The sequence below is a fragment of the Pinus tabuliformis genome, chromosome Q, assembly GCF_031772625.1.
Source record: "Pinus tabuliformis cultivar Carrire ecotype Pingquan chromosome Q, CPIR1, whole genome shotgun sequence".
Taxonomy (NCBI): domain Eukaryota; kingdom Viridiplantae; phylum Streptophyta; class Pinopsida; order Pinales; family Pinaceae; genus Pinus; species Pinus tabuliformis.
Window position 1 is genome coordinate 11765032 of NC_142296.1, and position 21967 is coordinate 11786998.

At 39.1% G+C, this 21967-nt stretch overlaps 1 protein-coding gene across 2 annotated transcripts in view; it reads left to right on the forward strand.

The window, feature by feature from the left end:
* LOC149218016 (Methylthiotransferase) overlaps positions 1 to 21967 on the forward strand; it is a 263590-nt gene that overhangs the window by 181001 nt on the left and 60622 nt on the right. For both annotated transcript variants that reach the window (XM_089383744.1, XM_089383745.1), the window contains one exon: positions 19016 to 19176. In XM_089383744.1, coding sequence (XP_089239870.1) covers positions 19016 to 19176 — 161 coding nt within the window. The remainder of the gene's footprint in view (positions 1 to 19015; positions 19177 to 21967) is intronic.

Consider the following 21967-nt stretch of genomic DNA (forward strand, 5'->3'; position numbering starts at 1 on the left):
TATTCATTAATGTTCTTTTAAAAGCAATTTTAACACATTGCGAAAGTAAAAGGTCTTGGAAGGGTCCTTCTTCACACCCGGACCTGGATCAAGTGGTATCAGAGTAGGTCTTTACGTTGATGTGAATTGCAGTGAACAATGACAGAGGATGAAAGAGCAATGTACGAGACCATGCTTGACATTTCCAAGAAAGTGGAAATTGTGTATGAAACTCTACAGAAAGAAACAAAGGAAAAGGAGCAGTTACAACTTCAGTTGAAAGCCACAGAAGAGGTCATGGAGGAACTGAAGCAAAACAAACATAATCTTCAAACGGAGGATGATGAATTGAAGATGCACTTACATGAAGAGAAAGAGGAAAAACAAAGTTTGCTACTACAACTGCAAGCAAAGGACAAGGCCTTGGAAAAGCTGCAGTGAGACCCATGTGAGGTAAAAAGTAGTTCTCCATCTTCATGTATGTTTCCTGATGATGATTTCGCTGTGTTTGAAAATCATACCATAGGAATTGGCTCCAAACTGTTGAAGAGAATGGGATATGAAGGAAAAGGCTTGGGCGTTAATGGCCAAGGCATTGTCAATCCCATCAAAGTAGAGGAATTACCCCATCGAGCAGGACTTGGGTATGTCAGGAAAGAAGTTTGGGAATGCGCTGAGACAGTGGGCGAACCACCAACAACAAATGATGAGCAACCCTCATCAATTCTTTCCAAATCGAAAGAGAAGGTAAAAGATGTTGATTTCCTTTCGATTTCATCTTCTGATAGTATGATGTCTGTTGGAGATTTGGAGATCCCAATTACAGGGACAAATATGAGGCTCCTTACAAAGACAAGGCACAAGGGGAAAGAGCTTGGTGCTAACAACCAAGGCATAACTCAACCTTTGGAGGTTGTGCACGAACCTCGATTTGCAGGATCGAGATACACTAAAGGAGAGTGCTCAAAGGTGTCAGATTTGTCCGAGACATCGTCGAGGAAAGAGAATGATGGGAAAACATCCCCATCATCCCATGGCAGTTTCCATTGCAGGGAGAGAGTTGAGGCAAGCTCTCATCGCCATGCTAACATCAGAAACAACAAAGGAAGGTATAATCCCTTTCGATCTTCAAATGTTCATTTTGATTATGATGATGTTGTTAATGATGAACGAAGATTAAGACATCATAAAACATGCACCTTTTGTGGTTTACCTAACCATACCTTTTCCAAGTGTTGGAAAAGAATGGCAGCACTCATGAGGCGTGAAAGACCCTCTCAACAGCATGAAAAGAAATAGGTTAAGCAAGTATGGAGGAAGAAAGCCTACTGCAGTCATTGCAACAGAAATGGCCATCAAAGAGCCACTTGCTGGAAGCTCCATCCAGAGCAGCGCCTTAAAGACAAAGCGTCGGTGCATGAACCAGGAAGAGCAGTTGTTCGACAAGCAAAACCACCTCAAGGAGGTGACCCATTCACATTGATCAGTGAAAAATGGTTTTTTTGACATGATGTCGTTTCATGGTCATTCTTTGTAAATCATTTGTTGCATTTTTAAAGTGTAAAAGTGATGATGTGTTTCCATCACTTGGTCAGCAACAATGATGTCTGGTCATGTTTTGAGTCATATTTTGAGTTGCTTGTTAAAACTCTGAAAGTGATGTTATGTTTCCATCACTCATCAAAACAATAGTGTTTGACCTTATGTATGTAAGTCATGTGTTGCAGTGAGGATGTGTTTTCCATCACTTTTTGAAGCAACCATGATGGGTTGGCCTTATTGTCATAGCTGGAGTATTATGTCCATCTTGATGTAAACTTGACCACCGAGTATGTGTTATAAGCTCGTGGAAAGTATGGGACGTTTGGGTCTTTAGTTTGGTCATGTCATTCAAAGCATGTTAGTTGCAAGCAATGTACTACAGGTTGCAGAAGTAGCAGGTGTCGGTTCGTCGCTTAAGGCTCTGAAGAACAAAGGTGAAGGAGATGGAAGCGAGACCTTTTCAGGATGTTTGTGATACAGAGAGGGTACAGAGAGAAGATGTAGATTATTTTTAATGCTTTTGGAGGACCAAAAGCTCCTTAGTGGGGAGGATTGATCCAGGAGGCTCCAGAGAGACATAGGACAAAGATGGCTCAAAAATCAAAGTGTTTGGATTGTGCTTAAACCAGGACCAGATCGAAGACCTCGTCGTCCTGATCGTGGAGGTGCGAACAGCTCGTCAAACTGAGCTCTTATGCGAAAGATAGAGCTCTTCAAAGTTTGACATGACAGGGGAAAAGTGGGGCCCACAACAGGCCACATGGCATCCCAGTTAGCAGGTGGGACCCACATGGCAGCCCATCAGCCTTTGACACTTGGCATTCTTTCATTTGTCTCCTAAAACTGGCATAAGAGACAAAATCATTTTTATGGGTATAAATCACTATATAACGAAATGTTTCAAAATATAGTTATTAGAATAACTTTATATAATATAACAAAACAATACAACACATGGTTTCGGGATCGGCGGCAACAAACCCGCTGAACCCTTTAAAATCACAATCGCAACCATATTATATATATATATATATATATTGGGATCGGTTGTCATAACCTCCGCCGAACCCTCCACAACTCTCCACCCATATATATATATATATTATAATAAAACTTTGTATTATGGGGTGGGCGCGGGCCATCGGTGGTGGACCCGACCCACACCATATCACCCCAACCCGATTATATATATGCGCCGACACCACCGCTTAATACAATCGTCGATCGCAGAATTTAGATGCCAATATACGCGCCGTTCTTTGCGCCGACCGCCGATTATCATATCACCAGTATATATCAGCGAAACCCCGATAAAAGTGCCGATTGCTGATAAGTGCGATCACCGATATATATATATATATATATATATATATATATATATATATATATATATATATATATATATATATATATATTGGCGAAGTCCCAGAAATCGGGCCGATATATGCGCCAACGCCCATTTTAATCGCCGGTTGCAACTGCTGATCGCCGATATTTATGCAACATCGTGGGGTTTTTGGGGTTTATGGTTTTAAAAAGGTTATATATGCGGAGAAGGCGGGATTTGATCCCCCGACCTCTTCTTAACCATAAGCCGCTTTTAACCATTAGGCCAACGACCTATTTGTTGGAGAATCCGTCGATGAGTTTTATTTAAACTCAGACTTTTCCCTTTGCACGCAGTTCAAGGAGGAGAGAGGCCGTAGGCACGGATTTCGAGGCAGAAGGCAGACACAAATTTCAATGCAGATTAATTAATATTTTAATGCAGGAACCATGAATTTTGTAGGAGGGCAGAATTCTCACTTTGTCAGAGTTTGACAAGTTTTATATGGTTTTTACACATCTCATTGCCACGAACACAATGGTGCTGTTCGTGTCTTCATCAGAGGTCTGCATTTTCCAGTCATTTCCAGAATGCACGTGGAACTATGATTTCAGCAAAAACATGGAGCGGAACCATGAGCCATGAAATTTTCCAAAGGAGGTAAAATTTTGACATTTCAGAATATAGTCAAGTTTATACTTGTTTTTCATGGTTTTCTGCAGGGATCGCAATGGCGAGATCAGATTCGCCATCTGAGTTGCAGATTTACAGTCCATCCATGGAACATAATCTTTGAGGAATCCCAAGGGAATCTAGGAGATTCCTTGAGCCCAGAATTCTCAACTTCTCAAAATTCGGATTTTGGATAGTTGATTCAGCACTACTCGACGCCACAAAGCTAATGGTGGCTTTAGATTTCTTATTCTCTCATTTCTTCTTCTAGTGACTTTTCTAAGTGCCAGTGCAAATGTCCAGTTCCACATTCATGTGCGAGCAGCCATCTTCATGAGATCGATGCCTTGAGAGCAATGGTCCGAGCAGCTTCAACAGTGAGACATCCACTTCTTCAGATAGCCCTTGGTTGTGAGGTATATGATGTGTTCATATACTTCTTCTTTCTGCATTATGTTGTACAGATCCATGATTGATGTTGATGCAGGATCTTCTTTATTACATGTTGTCATGATTCCTTGCTTCACGTTATGCAGAATCTTTCATATGATGTACTTTCTGTCATAAATCTTCATGTTATGTTTTGAGATCCCTTGTTGTATGATGCCGGGATACTCTTGTTGTTGTCATGCATGTGTTTTGCTTTTGACATCCCTTTTGTGCCATGTTGGTGGGATGTGCACCATGCATGTTTTGTGTCATACTGATAGGAGTCTTTTGATTGGGAGTTCTAATTGAGGAACATCTCTTAGAGCCACTCCTGCGTGAGGGCAATCTTCCTTGTATGATCGAGACATCATCTCTTGTGTACATCATCTTTATTGACAACACATAATGCAGTGGCCTACACCATCTTGACACTGGGGCCGGGAGACGTAGTCCCTCCTGGACGAACTCCGTTATCAACGCTTATGTTTTCGTGTGTTGATGATTGATATATTCCTTTTCTTTACAGTATGCAGATGTATTCATTAGTGTTCTTTTAAAAGCAATTTTAACACATCACGAAAGTAAAAGGTCTTGGAAGGGTCCTTCCTCACACCCGGACCTGGATCAGCTACATTCTCGGCATAATAAAATAAGTTGTAGTAACAATGATGATCATGATCCTGTTCTTGAAAGAACATGATCTCGATAAAGATACAAAGATCACCGCTGTGGCAACCTCAAGGGACAATCATGGTACAACCAGTGTTGTGAAAATTGTGATATTATCGCGCGATAATATCGAACAATCATGATTTTTTTAGTTTGGTGATATTATTGCTTGATTTTTACGTGATTTTTTTCGCAAAAAATCGCGATAACTTGAAATAATCGCGATTTTTACAAAAAAATCATGATTTTTTGGGAAAAAATCTTGATTTTTTTTTGGCCAATTTTTTGATGAGGAGGAGAAGCAATAGGAGGAGGAGGTCACACAACCTACCAGGCTACCCATGTCCCAGTAGAGGACGTGGTCTACCTCCTATAGCTCCTAGTTCTTCAGCTTCTAGAGCACAACAGAGTCCACTGCCAACTCCACTGGCATCTACATCTAGAGGGAAAGCTATTGCATTTTCTCGCAAGAGGGGCAGAGGAAATCAATGGAATTAGTTATTTGGTTCATTTCATTGTATATGACATTATGAATCATGATATGAGATACATTATTATATTTTTTGTTGATATTTTGAGGCTGAGTTGGGACTCAGGGGTCAGGACTGACTATTAAGGACATGATTCACTATTATGTGTGATGTAGCACTAGAAATGATATTACACATTTTATATATTAGTTCTTTTATCATATTTATTTGTCAATGTATTTATTTTATGTTGTAGATGCTTTGGATATTAAAAAAATTGAAAAAAAAATGAATATTTTTGTATTTTACGATTTTTTCCCAATTTTTACGATTTTTTCCGATTTTTTCCCCATTGTTTCCCTCGCCGATATTATCCCGATAAAGATTACTGCAACATTGGGTACAACTATAATAAATATCTCAGTGATGCAGTAGTACAACAGTGATGATGATCTCAGCAGTGAAGAAGAAACGAGATTGGTGTCTCATCTAACAACTTATGGTACCTGTGCAAAAATGGAAAAAGGATAAGTTGTGGACAGAAGCCTGAAGGAATAATGAGGCATGAATGCTTGTATTTATTTGATATTGTAATGTCATGTCATATGGTTGCAGGTATCATGGATCAAGCATGATTAAAAGAGAAAAGATATCCTCCTTTGAAAGGATGCTGAAGGACATAAGTCACATTAGATGAAATCAACATAATATCCTCATATGAAGTGTGAGGTGGTTGACTACGATTGAAGAACTTTGATTGAAAGCTCCTGGGATGGAAGATGTGAGGATGGAAGAGATCATGAAGAAGGAAACCATGATGAAGGCAATCAACATCTAGAGGATTAGGAAGACTTGACCAGGAAACCTCCCGAAATGATATGAAGACTCTGATGGAAGTCCGAAACGACGAGGACCCTTGACAATGGATATCATTGGGAGATGTGTCAACATGTATGTAGGATGATTGATGCCTACAAGAAGATGCCACTAGAAGAAGGCCATCACCAAAAGGTAATATGTAATTTGTTTTTGGTGTTTGGCCTCTTGGAAAAGTCTGGGTATGTGTGCAGGATCAAAGAAAGGAGAGTTGTGAAGGATGTCACAACTACGTACCTTGTGATACAAAGCAATGACTGTTGAAAAAAAGTGAAGACAAATGAGCTTATGAAGGAAGCCCTAGATGTAAAGCCAAGGAAGATACTTTCCGAGAAACGAAGGAATGACATGATGAAGGAAAGCGATGAATTGCTAAGCCCTACATATGAAGGAATTGATGACATCGAAGTCTTAAATCGTCAGTCAACTAGAAGACCCTATAAAGCACTGATGGTAGAGTCCCTGGGTAAGCAGGAGCTCTAGGAAGTTCCTATGAACAAAGGAACTCGAGCAAGTTTCTATGTAAAGAGAATCTTGGAACTTGTCCTTGAGGGAGAGTGAGACACGACATTCTTGTCTTCAGTCTGGAAGAAATTATGGAGGATTGTGTAACCATCTGGCATCCGACACTCTTTGAGGATGGGGTAGGGCATCCAAGACAAGAGTGGGCAAGAGCACTGATATTCTTGAGGGCTGGGAACCCTAGATGAGAATACTCCTAGTAGGGCATACTCGGAGAACACCCAGGTGGGTATGACCCTAAGAGAGACAATGATGATGGGTGTCTATCAGTCATTGGTCTCGCCAACATTGTATGCTCTGATCTAAGTGAGAGATAGAGCTGTTAGTCAAGGCCTTGCTAAATGGAAACAATGTTGGTTGAAATGATGCTATAACAAATGGATTGCAAATTCGATCTTCTTATGAGAATTCTTTTGTGAACTTGAAATTTTTTCCAAGGTCCATGTATGTATGAATACCTTCCTAGTTAAGAGGGAGTGTTGAAGAAGAAAGTGTAACTAGGTTTGGTCTTCATAATGACACAAGCCATTGTAAATGATGTAATTTGTATCTAGAAAATTTTTGTGTATTTGAATCATGGGTTTCATGATCAAAATATTTGTTTTGGTAGCTCTCATTATGAGCTCTAGGCTAGGTGATACGTTGTGTCATTTATGTAAATGTGTACACTTGAAACATGTACAAATATGACTCCAAGATCAAGGGAGAATCATGTGACAATACTCCTTCAAAGTCAAGATCAAAAGGCTAGCAATTAACCCCTCCAAATATCATGTGGAAGATGCAATGTATTTTCGGCATAAATACAAATTTATATTTGAATGTTCACGTCGGCTATATATCACATTCACGTCGGCTTAAGAGGAAGTTATGTCAGCGTAAGGAACAACCTTCATATGCTATAAATATAAGGCCTCTCCTCACTTATTCAGATCATCATAACAAGATCAATTGGGTCTCAGATCTATGCCGAAGAAGTCTGTTCAAGAGTGCGAAGTAAGGGAGCTGCAGAAGGAGTCTGTCCTCAACCACAGTGAAACCTGCCCATAGCTGCAGAAGCTTGTCACACATGTGAGGGTAGGGCATCACTTAATCTGCTCTCATCATCAAGGAAAATTCTTGGTCTTGAGCTCATTCTGATAGGCATATCCATGCGAAGAAGGAAGACCATTGAAGCGAGGGCTTAAGAGGGCTAGAAGAGCCCTAAAACACACACATACGAAGGAGCAGATCTGGGTTAGGGCTATGTTACAGTCCTTGGATGTCTGGTTAATAGGAGCTGGATCTACTCGGTTATTGAGCTAGAAGAAAGCTACAAGCACAGCGAAGGAGAAGAAGACCTTAAAGAGCATTAGGCTCATTCTCACGTGGAAGAAAAGTGTCATCTTTAGATCTGCAACTAGGAACTCTTTGCAGCCCATTCAAGGAAGAAGATCACATTGTTTCAAGGCAGCGTTGAGGAGATCCACTAGGCTAGTGGACTATCCTTAGCAAGGAAAGCTTGAAGGACTAAGATGAGAAGCTAGGAGGAAGCCAACTCATCCATTCATTGTCTGATCCATGGCACAGCAAGTCAAAGAATTGCAGTAGCAGAATGATATAGCCTTGATCTTGGAGTCACATTGGTAAGAAGGGTCTTGTATTGGTCTTGGAAATTTGTAAAGTGAAGATATGATAAGAAGAATTACCGTGGGTTTTTCCTCTCAGATTTGGAGAGGTTTTTTCCCTAGCTGCTGCCTATATCTTGTGTCGCTGCTATTTTATTTATCACGCATGATAGCTGGTTGATGAAGTTAATAATATCTAACATATAAAAGATCTTGTTTGAATAAATCTAAAGGCAAATTTACTTCACAAGCAGTTATCGAGATAGAGAAATCATCAACTTTTCCAGCCCTTGGATTTCTTAACAAATCGAAGGAGGGATAGGACCAACTTCTCAAATAAGCTTATTAATTCAAGGGGACAAGATCAGATCAAAACTTATAACTCATTTGATCTCTTATCAAAATATAGCCTAGAATGTTCCAAATGTAATAATCTAGGTCATGAAGCTCAAAATTGTCCACTCATGCAAAAAGAAAAGATTTGGCAAAGAAAGAAATCCACTATAGAAAATTGTGGTCTAGCTTTGTGTGAACAAAATGAAGAAAACAAATGGTTTGTGGATAGTGGATGTTCTAAACATATGACCGGTGAACAAAAGAAGTTTATCTCACTAGACAAAAAGGAAGGAAATGTATCTTTTGGAATTGGATCTGCTAAGATCGCTGGTAAAGGGACTGTGACTCTGGTTAATGGCAAGGGCAAAGCGCAAAATGCATTACTTGTTGAAGGACTCAAGCATAATCTTCTAAGTGTTAGCCAAATTTGTGATCAAGGACATAACATTATTTTTAGTGCCTGTTACCGCTCAAACTAGCAGGGGTCCTAAAGAGGGATCCTTGAATGGAAACTACTAGGCTAAGGGCAACAAATGGAGCAATAACCCACTGTCACCTCAGCTAAGGCTCCTTGCTCTTTACAGACTTTCACTGATGGGAGGGGACCCATTATGATGAGAATCACTAAATGGATAGATCAATGATAGTGTGAGGGGTGATCCTAGAAGCCTATTCACAACAGAGGCTCAAATATGTGGCTTGCTTGCTTTGGAGGCAAGGTTTAAAGCTCTCAAGGAAGGGCTTAAGGGGAATTTCAAGGTTTAGGTTTAAGGTATGTACCGTATAATTGAGGTTCTTAGGCCTTGGAATTCTTGTGAAAGTTTGGATTCCCAGTGATCTTTGAAGAATTAACCTTGATAGGGCATGGGACCACACAGGACCAAGTGGACTCGAGGTTCGATCAAGGGGATAGGATTTAGCAATCAATGATATGCTTAACCCAATGTTGCACGAAGCGGGGACGAGGAAGCGTCATTTTCCAAAAATCTAGGAAGCGAAGCGTCTGCTATATATATATATATTTTGCATTTATACTCAAAACAAACATCCCAAATACCAAATTAGTTGTAGAAGACATGAAAACATGCATATTTTTGCATAAATCAAGATAGATATAGCATCCATTGTACATTAATGTGATTAATTATTTGAGCATCAACCATTTAGATGCATCAACCATCTAGAATCTAGATTCTTCCCCTCTTGTCTAGCCTTTGCCTCTACCTCAATTGTCTAGGGATATTAGTCAACATTGCCCAATTTTGATCAAACTACCTACTTCAAGACTTAAAATATGGTAGAAAAAGCTTAACATGCTTGATCGATGATTTTGACTTGATTGAAAGGTAATTTTTTGCTAAGGGCGTGCCGCGTGACAAAGGAGTTCAACAATTAACACCACCAACACTAGGGTACATATAGGGCTTGGTGCTCTTGATTAAATGCTAATCGCATACCTTCATACTTGATATAATCTAATGAAATGCCACAATCCCATTGATCCTGAATTCCTGAAAACTGTTAAGTCTGTTAAATTTTGAAGAGGATATGAAATTCTATTTTCTCCATATGAAGTCCAATGAGGCTGGAACCACTCTCAAACATCTTGAGTCATTTCATGGTAATGTTAAAAATTTAAGTAAAAGGATGAAAATGAAAAATAAAGGAGAATGTCACTTTTACTTTAAGAATTTAACATTACCATGAGGGAGCATCTGCTATATTTATATATTTTTTTCCTTCATTCGTCTCCCTAACCCAAGGTGGACCCACCCCCAACAAGCAAACTCAACTAAAATTAAAAAAAAAATGAAAAAAAACTATTTTCTAAACGCTTTTCCGGAAGCGTACGCTTCGGACGCCCGAAGCACCGTACGAGGCGCGCTTCGGTGCTTCCTTACCACGCTTCCGAATTTCCAGGAAACGACAAAAAATTTGGAAGCGGTGCTTTTGAATTTCAGAAGCGCGCTTCCGGCCAAGCTTCCTAGGTGCTTCCATAAGGGACGCGCTTCGGGGCTTGGAACCAGGGGGGGTGCGCGCTTCCGAATTTTGGAAGCGCGCTTCCGGCCAAGCTTCCTAGGCGCTTCCGTACGGGACGCGCTTCGGGGCTTTGGAACCGGGGGGGCGCTTCGTGCAACATTGGCTTAACCTAATCAGGGAGAGGAAAGGGATTAAGGAATGAATTTTCAATGAAAGGCAATGCAAGGATCCCAGTGAGGTTTCTAGCCTAAGGGAAACCAAGGGAAAGAATTGGTCTTCGAGCTAGGGCTTATGATATCTCAAGATCCCACCATTGGAATCTCATGAAATTTGGAGGAATTCTTGAGGACACACTAGCGCAGTTGTGGACCAAAAAGCGAAGTATTTGGATGGTTAGATCGTGAGATACTTGATGCCCTAGTTGACGTAGAGGACTAGACCTAGAGAAGAGGAAAGGGTAGAAGGAAAATAAGTTTAAGGTGATCATCTTTGGGGGGACCAATGCCTAATCCTTTAGGGTGATTGGAGTCACGTAGAATTATGACTATGGACCTTTGAATTTTCTAGGTCAAGGAGGCCTCAAAGACAACTTCGCTTGGCACTAGGGCAACAAAAGCAACTTCAAAGACTTTATGCTTTGTTTTGCAAGGTAAATGGCTGGTCAAGATGAATTTTAGTAATGAAACATCCCTAGGAACATTCATTCATTATACATGGCCCATACATGAAGCATTCACTATCCAGAAACAAAATCTCCACAACTTCGCATAAGAGATTCAACAAATAAGCCTTAGTATGGCGAAATCCTAGCAACAATGTATGTGACAAAATTAGAAACAAAGAATAGCATTAAAAATGTACTTAGATGTATAAGAATATATCCAACCATCCAAAAACTGGCCATCAAGAAGCTCCAAGACATGAAAATTATCCAAACATCAAAATTCATTCCATGCTCCAAAAATTCGTCCTCCAAGAAGGATAGTGAAAATCTCTAAAGAGATACTAGTTCCAAATCCAAGTGATGATGCTAAAATGAATCCTCATCACTTCTATTTATACACTTCTAATGAGTTCAATTTAGCTACTTGGGCCTAAATTAGCCCTAAAATACAATAATGTGCAAAATAACTAACTTTTGGTGACAAACCCACCAAACTAGCTCATAAACAATATAATAAGCCTCTCAAGAGGTGGAATGATCAATAATACATGTTGTTGGGCCTTCTAAGAAACCTGATGAAGTCCATAAGTGCCGTAATGATGAATAGGACTTCCAAAAGTAGTGGACAAGGTGTTGGCCCCTTATTCTCCAAACGATAAACATGTGGTGCTCCCAATGGGTGCGAGGGCACACAAGTGACCTCATGGGTCTCCGACTGAGTCGAAGATGCTTGCAGACCATCTATAAGGGCTCAGATGATAGTGCAAGTGATTCCGTATCAACATACAAGTCCCGTGTCATTTGCCAAGTGCATGGCACAACTGTGGGGTTGACTGGGCAATGGTGAACCAGGTGCATCTTCCTCATCCAATAGGTGAATCTCAAGCAATTTCAGAACATCTCTAGGGATCCATGGAGTGTTGTCTACTGCTGTGGAAGCCCATGGCTCTCAACACACACCATACATGTGCCACTGTAGCCCTCTGGAGGGTTAGGACCTGTACAGGGAGACCAAACCCAAAATGGAGACCATTTGCAATCCTGCATAAGATCCAATGCGTCCCCTAGTTTTCCAGTACAACAAGTCATCAAAGGAAACTGAATAAAAGAGGTTACAAACCATGGACAACAGGTAGGCACTTCATAATGGCATGCCCTTCCATAGTGGGCTTTGGCATGTGCCAATGTCTCCAAGGTCCAAATGGGATTAACCAAGTATTCTATTAGGTGGTTTCTACTTCTAAAGCGGATAGCATGTCTAAGGTAGATCCTTTAAAGGTTGGTGGCATGTGATGAAGAGATGAATGGAGTAGGGAATGAAAGGGTTAGCCTTGGGCCACATGTTGGGGTACATGGGTATCTAATAAAAGGGAAGCCCACACTTGGGTATATAATGCATAGGAGGGAGAGATCATGGTACATGAGGTGACCCGACCTTAATTTTTCCACCCTTCTTTATATGCCTTTTTGCCTTTTATGATTTTTCTTTAATTGACTGGTCAGGGCTCAAAAGATAAGAGCATGATGTGTAAGATATAGCAGTGGATACCCCCTTTAAGGTAGGGCGGTTGATTGCCTACCAAGGGTTGGGACAATCATGGGTTCTTGAATGATAAAGGAGGCTCACTTAGGGCCTTTAGGAACTAGGGTGATGGCCATGATGATGGGGTAGAGCTCATGTTTTGGCTTTTTCCCACGTGCTAAATGTATTTGTTCCGACCATCTTTTGCATTTTGTGGTACATTTTCCTGTTGAATGTGGCCAATTATGCTTTTACTTTAATTTCAACTGCATCAACGTTTGGGGCATCATTCCAGGCCTGACCCAAGGTGTGGGCAAGGGGGGAGAGAAGGCTAACTCTATGTGGACCCAACGGAGGAATGTGGATTGAGGTGAGAGAAATGACGAACAAGGTTATAATGAGTGGAAGGGGAGCGATATATGTGGATGATGGAGTGGGACCACACAACCAAAATCAGGGTTTCCCATGTAGTACCATCCCTAAAGCCCAAAGGCTAGTAAAAGAGATTCCACGGGACTAGGGTCCAAGGTTAACATCCAAAATAGGTCTAGGGAACAAGAGCTCAGACCTAGCCCACTCTTTCTGCTGAATCCCCCCCATTAGTCCATGCCCAAAAGTATCCATGATAAACAAACTACAATACTCAATTACCAAATGACAAGGCATACCTTTAGGTTCGAGAGGCCCACCTTCAAACGTATGATCATGATATATGGGTGAGGGACCGCATGGCTGGCTTAGGTGGCGGAGAAATGGCACAACGAGCTGGTTGGTGGCTGCAAGGGGTTGTTGGCTGCCAGCTGAGGATCATCTTGGAGAAATTTTTTCTCCTAGGTATATGACCCACAAAATGGTGGGTAACAGTGCCAAGAATTGTGAGATAAGGAAGTCCTATTCAGGAAAACTTGTAGGAAAAGGAAAAAGAACATCAAATAATGTCTATGTTCTAAGTGAAATTCAAGAAGAGAGATGCTACATGAGTCAAGTAGGTGAGAGTCGGTTATGGCACAAGCGATTGGGGCATTTGAACTATGAAAATTTGGTAAAGATCAACAAAACACAAGTAGTAAGAGATATCCTCATAATTTCAAAACCTGAAAAAGTGATTTGTGCACCATGTCAACATGGGGGAGCAAACAAGAACCAACTTCAAATCCAAGGAATGTTCAACATCAAAGCCTTTGGAGATCATTCATGAAAATCTATGCGGACCCACTAGAACTCCAACTCTACAAGGGGAAGGTATTTTGTATTATTTGTAGATGATTATCTTCGAATTATGTGGGTATTTTTCATAAGATCTAAATCTGAAGCTCTAGAATGCTTGAAAAATTTCGAGGCTCTTGTCGAAAATGAAAGGGAATAAAAAATCAAGTGTCTTAGAACAGATAGAGGTGGATAATTTACTTCAAAAGAATTCAATGAATTTTGTGAAATACATGAAACCAAGAGGGAATTGTCTGCTGCTAGAACTCCACAACAAAATGGAGTAATTGAAAGAAGGAATACATCAGTACAAGAGATGGCAAGAACAATGCTACTTGCAGCTTATTTGCAACCAAACTTTTGGTCAGAAGTATTTGGAGTAGTAGTATATACTATGAATAGGGTTCAACTTCGAACAAATGGTGACAAAACTCCATATGAACTACAGATAGGAAGACATGCTTCAGTAAAATATTTCAGAATATTTGGAAGTGAATGCTTTATGAAAATCAACGATGATTCACTTGGGAAGTTTGATTCTCGAGTCGATGAAGGAATATTTCTTGGATATTCTACAAGAAGCAAAGCCTACAAATGCTATAACAATCGATTACGGAAAGTAGTTGAAAGTATTGATTTGAAGATTGGTGAAGCACTTCCTGTAAAAGAATTCGAAACTATTGAAGAAGATCCTATTCATGGAGAATTTGAAGATGATAATATGAAGGAAGAAAAAGAGCTAGAAAATCAAAAGGAACCATCTCAAACTCCATCAAGGGTAAAATTTGTTCAAAAGCATCATTCAGTAGATCAAATTATTGGAGATGTAGATGATGGAACACAAACTCGAAGGAAGATGACTAATACACCAAAAAGGAGTAATGTTGCCTTACTATCCATGATAGAATCAAAAAATTTCACTCAAGCTAGTAAGGATCCTTATTGGATAAAAGCAATGGAAGAAGAGACGCATTAAATTGAAAAGAATGAAACTTGGGAATTGGTACCCCATCCAAAAGACAAGAATATTATAGGAACCAAATGGGTGTTCAAGAATAAGATGAATGAAGATGGACAAAATCATCAGAAACAAGGCACGATCGGTGTGCAAAGGTTACTTGCAAGTTGAAGGAATTGACTTTGAAGAAACCTTTGTTCCTGTAGTCTGATTAGAAGCTATACGAATGTTCTTGGCATTTGCTTGTTCAAAAGGTTTCAGAGTTTATCAAATGGACGTAAAATCAACATTTCTAAATGGTGACCTAAAGGAAGAAGTCTACATGGAACAACTAGAAGGATTCGATCTAGCAAAAGTAAAAGATTTTGTTCACAAATTAAAAAAAGCTTTGTATGGACTAAAGCAAGCTCCAAGAGCTTGGTATGCGAAGCTAGATCATTATTTACAACAACAAGGCTTGAAAAAGGGAGTACCTGGAAGCAATCTTTACATAAAGATAGACAATGACAAATTGTTAATCACACTTGTATATGTTGATGATTTAATTTTTGCCAGTAACAACGATGAGATGAGTCATGAATTTGCTCAAAATATGTCTAAGGAATTTGAGATGTCAATGATTGGTGCATTATCTTGCTTCCTTGGATTTCAGGGAACTCAAACTAAAGTAGGTATGTTCATATCCTAAGCAAAATATGTTAGAGATATGCTCAAGCAGTATGGGATGGAAGAATGTGCTATTGTGAGTGCACCTACGACTACAGATTGCAAATTAAGTAAAGATGATGGATCTCCTATGGTAGATGCTACTCTTTATAGATCAATAATTGGAGCCCTCTTATGTCTAACAACCTCATGACCAGATATTATGCAGGCAGTAGGAATGGTGGAAAGATTCCAATCAGCCCCCAAAAGAATCTCATTTTATCGCTGTAAAAAGGATCCTGAGGTATCTGAAAGGTACTCTTGATTTTGGTCTAAGGTATCGTAAAAGCACAACACTTATCTTAACAACATACACTAATGCAGATTGGGCAGGAAGTGTGGACGATCATAAAAGTACTAGCATAAATGCATTCTTTATGGGAGATTGTCTTGTATCTTGGCTTAGCAAAAAGCAATCATCTATATCTCCTTCTACAGCCGAAGTCGAATACATAGTTGCTGCAGATTGTTGTACACAAATCTTATGGATGAAGGAAGCTCTGAAAGATGTCAACATAGAAACTAATCAAGAAATCACTATCTTTTGTGACAACACTAGCACCATCAGTCTCAAAGACAAAACATATCCCATCAATTATCATTTTCTCCGAGAACAAGTTGCAGAAGAAATTTCAGATTGGAATTTGTCAATACAAAGGAACAAATTGCAGATATTTTCACAAAACCCCTACCACGAGAAGAATTTGAATATCTTCACCGAAAGATGGGGGTCATCTCTTGTGCATCCATTAAAGCAACACATTGACAGGGGGAGAAGCACCATTACAGAGGGAAGAGCACCATGACAAGGGGAGCATCAAATGAAGAGGTTGCCATTGATGTCAAAGGGGAAGAGAATGATGGAAGAGGAAGAGTATTGCCATCAATGACAGAGGAGGAGATTGTTGATTAAGGTTCTCATTGATGTCAATACAATGTCTTCATTAATACAAACCTTGTATCCCTAAGCATTACTTGAAACCCTAGTTAATGCCCTAAACCTAGCCCTAACCCTACCCTTAATTGCAAAGCTTAATTGGAAAGACCTAACCCTAACCCTAATTTTTTATGATGTATCCCTATACCCAATTTCCATTAATATAACCTTCTATGAAGTCCACCCTTTAACCATGTATTTGTATACAATTGAATTACGTTAGACAATGTTGGTCGGCTCTCAAGCCAACAGACGTGACCCTTTACCATATAACAACTATATAAATATAAGTCATCAACATTAATAGGTTCAGACAACACTTGGTTGGGATAGGAGGCCATGTAAAACCATGTGGAGCACCAAATGAAGTAATAGGGCATATTAGGGCAGAATACCTTCAGAGGTTTGAGAATCAAGTCACTGAACCAATAGAGAAGTTTGTGACTGCAAAGTTTGGGAGTCGAGACTCAACCAACTGAGTTTGACCATGATGATTCATGAGAAGTTTCAAGTGATAATGTTGATCACTATTATCATATATGTAGACTTGAGTCTTGTAGTAGGCCACTAGCCCCATAGTTTGTAGGCTTTGTTTTTGCACTCTAGAGGCCATTTAGAGCCTCATTGCTTATGTATTTTGTCGATGATATGTATTGCACTCGGTGCCATTTTGATATATTCACCTTTACATGGTATATAAATGAGCAAACTTTGCATATTTAGTCTATATTGGCTTGGAATCATGGTTTTAAATCTTAGAAATAGTTTTGTTTCATTAAAAATTAATTATTTAATGTATTTTTTTTAAACCGGTTCGTTTCGACCAAACCAGTCCCGGTTAGACTGGTTCTGGTCGGTAAACCGGTTCATTAGGTGGACCGGTCCGGTCACCGGTTCTGGTTTTAGAAACACTGGGTAAGACATAGGTGCACTTGACATCGGTTGGATTGGCCCCTACATTGGTGATCATCCCTACACAAGAAGCAGCCTCCTTTAAGACCATGAGTTTTGAAGTAAGTCCATCCAAGTTCCTCCAATCCGATTCCAGATGAAAGGAATATAGATGAACTCAAAGGGACCAACCATAGTTCAACCTGACATAAGGTCTAGGATGCCTAATACAGGGCCTCACATGGTTGTTACAAGTTTTTAACTTGTTTCCTTGGGTTTACAATGGTGTGAATAATTCTGCATAGATATATATTTACCCTTGCTAGTATAAGGGGTAACAAGCCTTTAATAAACCTATCTTATTATTGTCTGGATGTAAGCTTTTATAATTTTAAATACACATTAAACCGAAATATAATAATCAATATATCGTGATATTCTTTTTTCCTTGGAAATACATCTCCAGGACATCCCAGGCACTTCCCCTGATTCCAAGGATGGTAGCCATTGTAAAGTGGGCCATGGATTGTACATTGACCTGGCAAGGACATTGAGTGAGGCTAACATACACAGATTCACTGAGCCTGGGGACTTGACCCCATGACCTCTTGCTTTCTATTCACTACTGTCAACCACTCAAGCTAACCCACCAAGCTATATATCTTTATATCCTATTCATGGGATTAGTCTTTTACTAATGGACGAAGTCTATCATTTGCATAACCATCTTTTACTAAAGGACGGAGTTTATCATTTGCATAACCATAAATGTTGGCTAGTTGTGACAAGTTTTATAAGCAAGCCAAAACTACATTGCATCACATTGCTTGGATAAAGCAGGTTATCTTAATGGTTATTGTAGAAGGAAATGAGACCCAAACACTATGTTTATGAGGTTTGAATATTCAATCATCTATTCAAGTGTCTGTACACTCATATTAATGGTTCATTATCGTGTTTCTTTGTTAGCTATAAAACAAATTCCAGTACCCACGACACCTAATACAGGGCCTCACATGGTTGTTACATGGTTTTAACTTGTGACCTTGGGCTTACAATGGTGTGAAAAATGCTGCATAAATATATATGCACCCCTGCTAGTATAAGGGGTAACAAGACTTAAATAAACTTATCTTATTTTTGTCTGGATGTAATCTTGTATAATTTTAAATACACATTAAACATAGAAATATAATAATCAATAGATCATGATATCCGTTTTTCCTTGGAAAATACAACTCCGGGAAATCTTTCGGCACTTCTCCTGATTCCAATGATGCTAGCCATTGTAAAGTGGGCCATGAATTGTACATTGACTTGACAAGGACATCGAGTGAGGCTAACATACACAGAGGCAGCCAGTGTGGGGACTTAACCCGAGACCTCCTGCTTGCTATTCACAGCTGTCAACCACTCAAGCTAACTCACCAAGCTATATATTGTGATATCCTCTTCATGGGATTAGTCTTTTACTAATTGACGGAGTCTATCATTTGCATAACCATTAATGTAGGCTAGTTGTGACAGGTTTTATCAGCAAACCAAAACTACATAGCACCACATTTCTTGTATAAGGCAGGTCATCTTAATATTTATTTTTGAAGGAAATGAAACACAAACACTATATTTATGAGGTTTGAATATTCAGTCATCTATTCAAGTGTCTGTACCTTGATATGAATGGTTCATTGATCTTCTTTTGCCTTTTCAATTTTTGTTCCAGGAACGCCAGCAGCTAGAATGAAAAAGGTCCCTACTTCTGAAGTAAAGAAACGAAGTCGTGAGTTGACAAACATTTTTGAGTCTTTCACACCATATGTGGGCATGGAAGGCCGAATAGAGAGAGTGTGGATAACAGATTCTGCTGCAGATGGTATTCACTTGGTATGTACAATGCTTTATTAGTAAATGTGCTGGCATTTGACACATAATTTTCGGGAGTGCACTTATCTTCTAGTATATTCTTGTATTATTCGGTTAGTATTTTATGGAATGAGGCAGTGAAGAAGATACTTTAAAGTTTAAATACATGCTTGTATGTCATGAATGATGAATGTGTAATAGTGCTTTGGTCAATATAACATGCATTAAGAATGATGGTGTGACCATTCATATCTACGGTCACAGATAACAGCTTATATTTACAATTTCAATATAAGGTTATTTCTACGATAACCACTACTTCGTTAATTGACTAGAATATATTCTGTATATAGTACATAATAAGTCTTCTCTTCTTTAATTGCTCTATTATCAAAGCACAAGGACGGAAATTGTGATTGAAAGGACTCATTCTTAAGTTGCTTTTTGTTTAGGTTGGTTTCTGCAGTTAATTAGGTTTTTAATGATTTGTTTAATCTTTATCAATTCTGTTCATCTTGGCAAAACTCAGGTAAAGTCTAATAACATTCCCCTTGTTCATTGAGACGTAGTAGCTCAGTTTCAAGTAAACAGCTTTTAACCAAAATTTTTCATTAAGGGGGATAAAAGGCATTATGAATGTGTCTTTTATTTGAGAGGTTCAATTTTTAAGGCATATGTACCGGGACTTACTCTCCTTTAAATCTAATACGGTTTCTGGAACTTGTGAGATAGTTTCTGTTTGTTACTTCTGGTTGTAGTTTCACAGAGACAGAGTTTCCTTCCTGAAATTACCCTCCTATCGAAGTTGGCTAGTTTATTGCTCATTTGATTTGTTTTATTATTTAAATGCTCATGGTGATTTTGTTATAAATATGGTCATTTACCATTGGAACATTGGTGTCAAAAGCTATTTAATCCTTGATTTTGGAGGTTCATACTCATATAATGGTATGAAGGAATCTGCAAATGCAGCATACCAAAAGGGGTAAATATAATAATGTCAGTAATGATTAGTAGTCCCGATATTGATAATATCGAGTTATTGTGAATAGCTATTTTGAAGGGTTATATCTATTTAGGAATTGGTATTATACTATTATATGTATATACATCTTGTTCAGTAATTGGACCATTCATTTATGGTAATATGTTGGTCAAGGTTGTCATTGATGTCAATATGGCATTGTTGGAGATGGCAAATAATCTTGTGATACATGCTTTAAACCTTTTCATGATGTTGCCCTAACTACATGACAAAACCCTAACTACATTTATACCCTAGATTGGTGATGCACGATCTAAATGCCCATAATACTCTAGAAGATGCCTTAGCCCTAACACATTGATGCAAGTCCTAATACTTATGATGCCCTTAAGATACATGAATGGAAGCCTATGTGTATGAAGCCCTAATCCTAATGAAGAAGCCCTTGCCCTAATGTCCATGAAAAGCCTTAGATCATTGATGATGAAGCCTTAAATGAAGATGCCCATGAATACATATTGAAAAGGCACCCTAATCTTGTTGATGCCCATGATACCTTTAAAGAAGCCCTAATCCTAATCAGCTTGATGACCTAATTCTATAAAGAAGGAGCCCTAAACATTGGATGCCTAAAACTAAAATCCTAATGGCTGCCATAAATAAAATAATAATGAGAGTCTCACAAAATTAATTTTATTGGTGGTAAAATGACCCTATTTAAGGATGGGTTTGGCATAAGAGCGTAGAGGATTTTTTCCTCTTCTAATGAGCTATTACCAACCCCCAAATTCCTTATTGTTGAAGAGAAATCAATTTTTGAAATCAGCATATGCCAAAAATTGTCAAACTGTCCAAGCTGACTTGAGTAGGCTCATAAACCTTGGCAAAGAGACGTGTCCCTTCAGAATATGGAAAAACCATTATAAATATAAACCTAAACTTGTCCATTCAAGCTCAGATTTTTCAGTGGAGACAAGACAAGAGGTAGAGAAGCAACTGCAACCTACAAAAGCAAGGAAGACAAGTTTGTGGAATTATTCTTCGGTTAAATAGTCTCCCACAGGTTCGAGCTAGGAGTAGAGAAGTTGTCGTAGTTTTTGTGATAGAAGTTCCTGTAGTTGTCGTGGTCTAAGTTGCCGTAGTTTCCATGGTTGAAGCTGCCGTAGTTGCCGTGGTTGCAACTTTTGTAGTTGAAGCTGTCGTAGTTGCTGTGGTTGAAGCTACCATGGTCAAAGTTGTTGTAGTTTCTGTGGTCGAAGCGGTTGCCACTGCCGTAGTTGCCGTGGTCGAAGTTGTCGCAAATATCATAGTTGAAGCTGTCGTAGTTGCTGTGGTTGAAGTTGCCATGTTCGAAGCTGCCGTAGTTGTCGTGGTCGATGTGTTGATTTATTGGGATTGGACAAATAGAGCTTGTTGAAGTCTTCTCTTGAGAACAATGTTGCTTGGGAGCGGGAGCGAAAACGGGAGCGGGAGCGACCATTTTCAGAAGCTCCCGGTTTGGGAGTGAATCCGGGAGCGATTTTTTAAAAATATATTATTTTTTAATTTTTGATACATATATGTCAACAAAAACATGTAGAATGATGAATTAGACATAAAAAACATAAAAAAACATAGATTGATCATTGAACCATATCACATCAATCATCTAGAAATTATAATCGTCATCAACCATGTCCACAAGTTAGTAAAATACATATTACAACTGCAACATATTGAGTCTCATGAATCATGATTCATCAAATTCAATCTTAAAGTTTCAACTTCAAGCTTTCAAAATTGAAAATTCAATAACATTTATCATCATTGATCACCAAAGTTGTACTT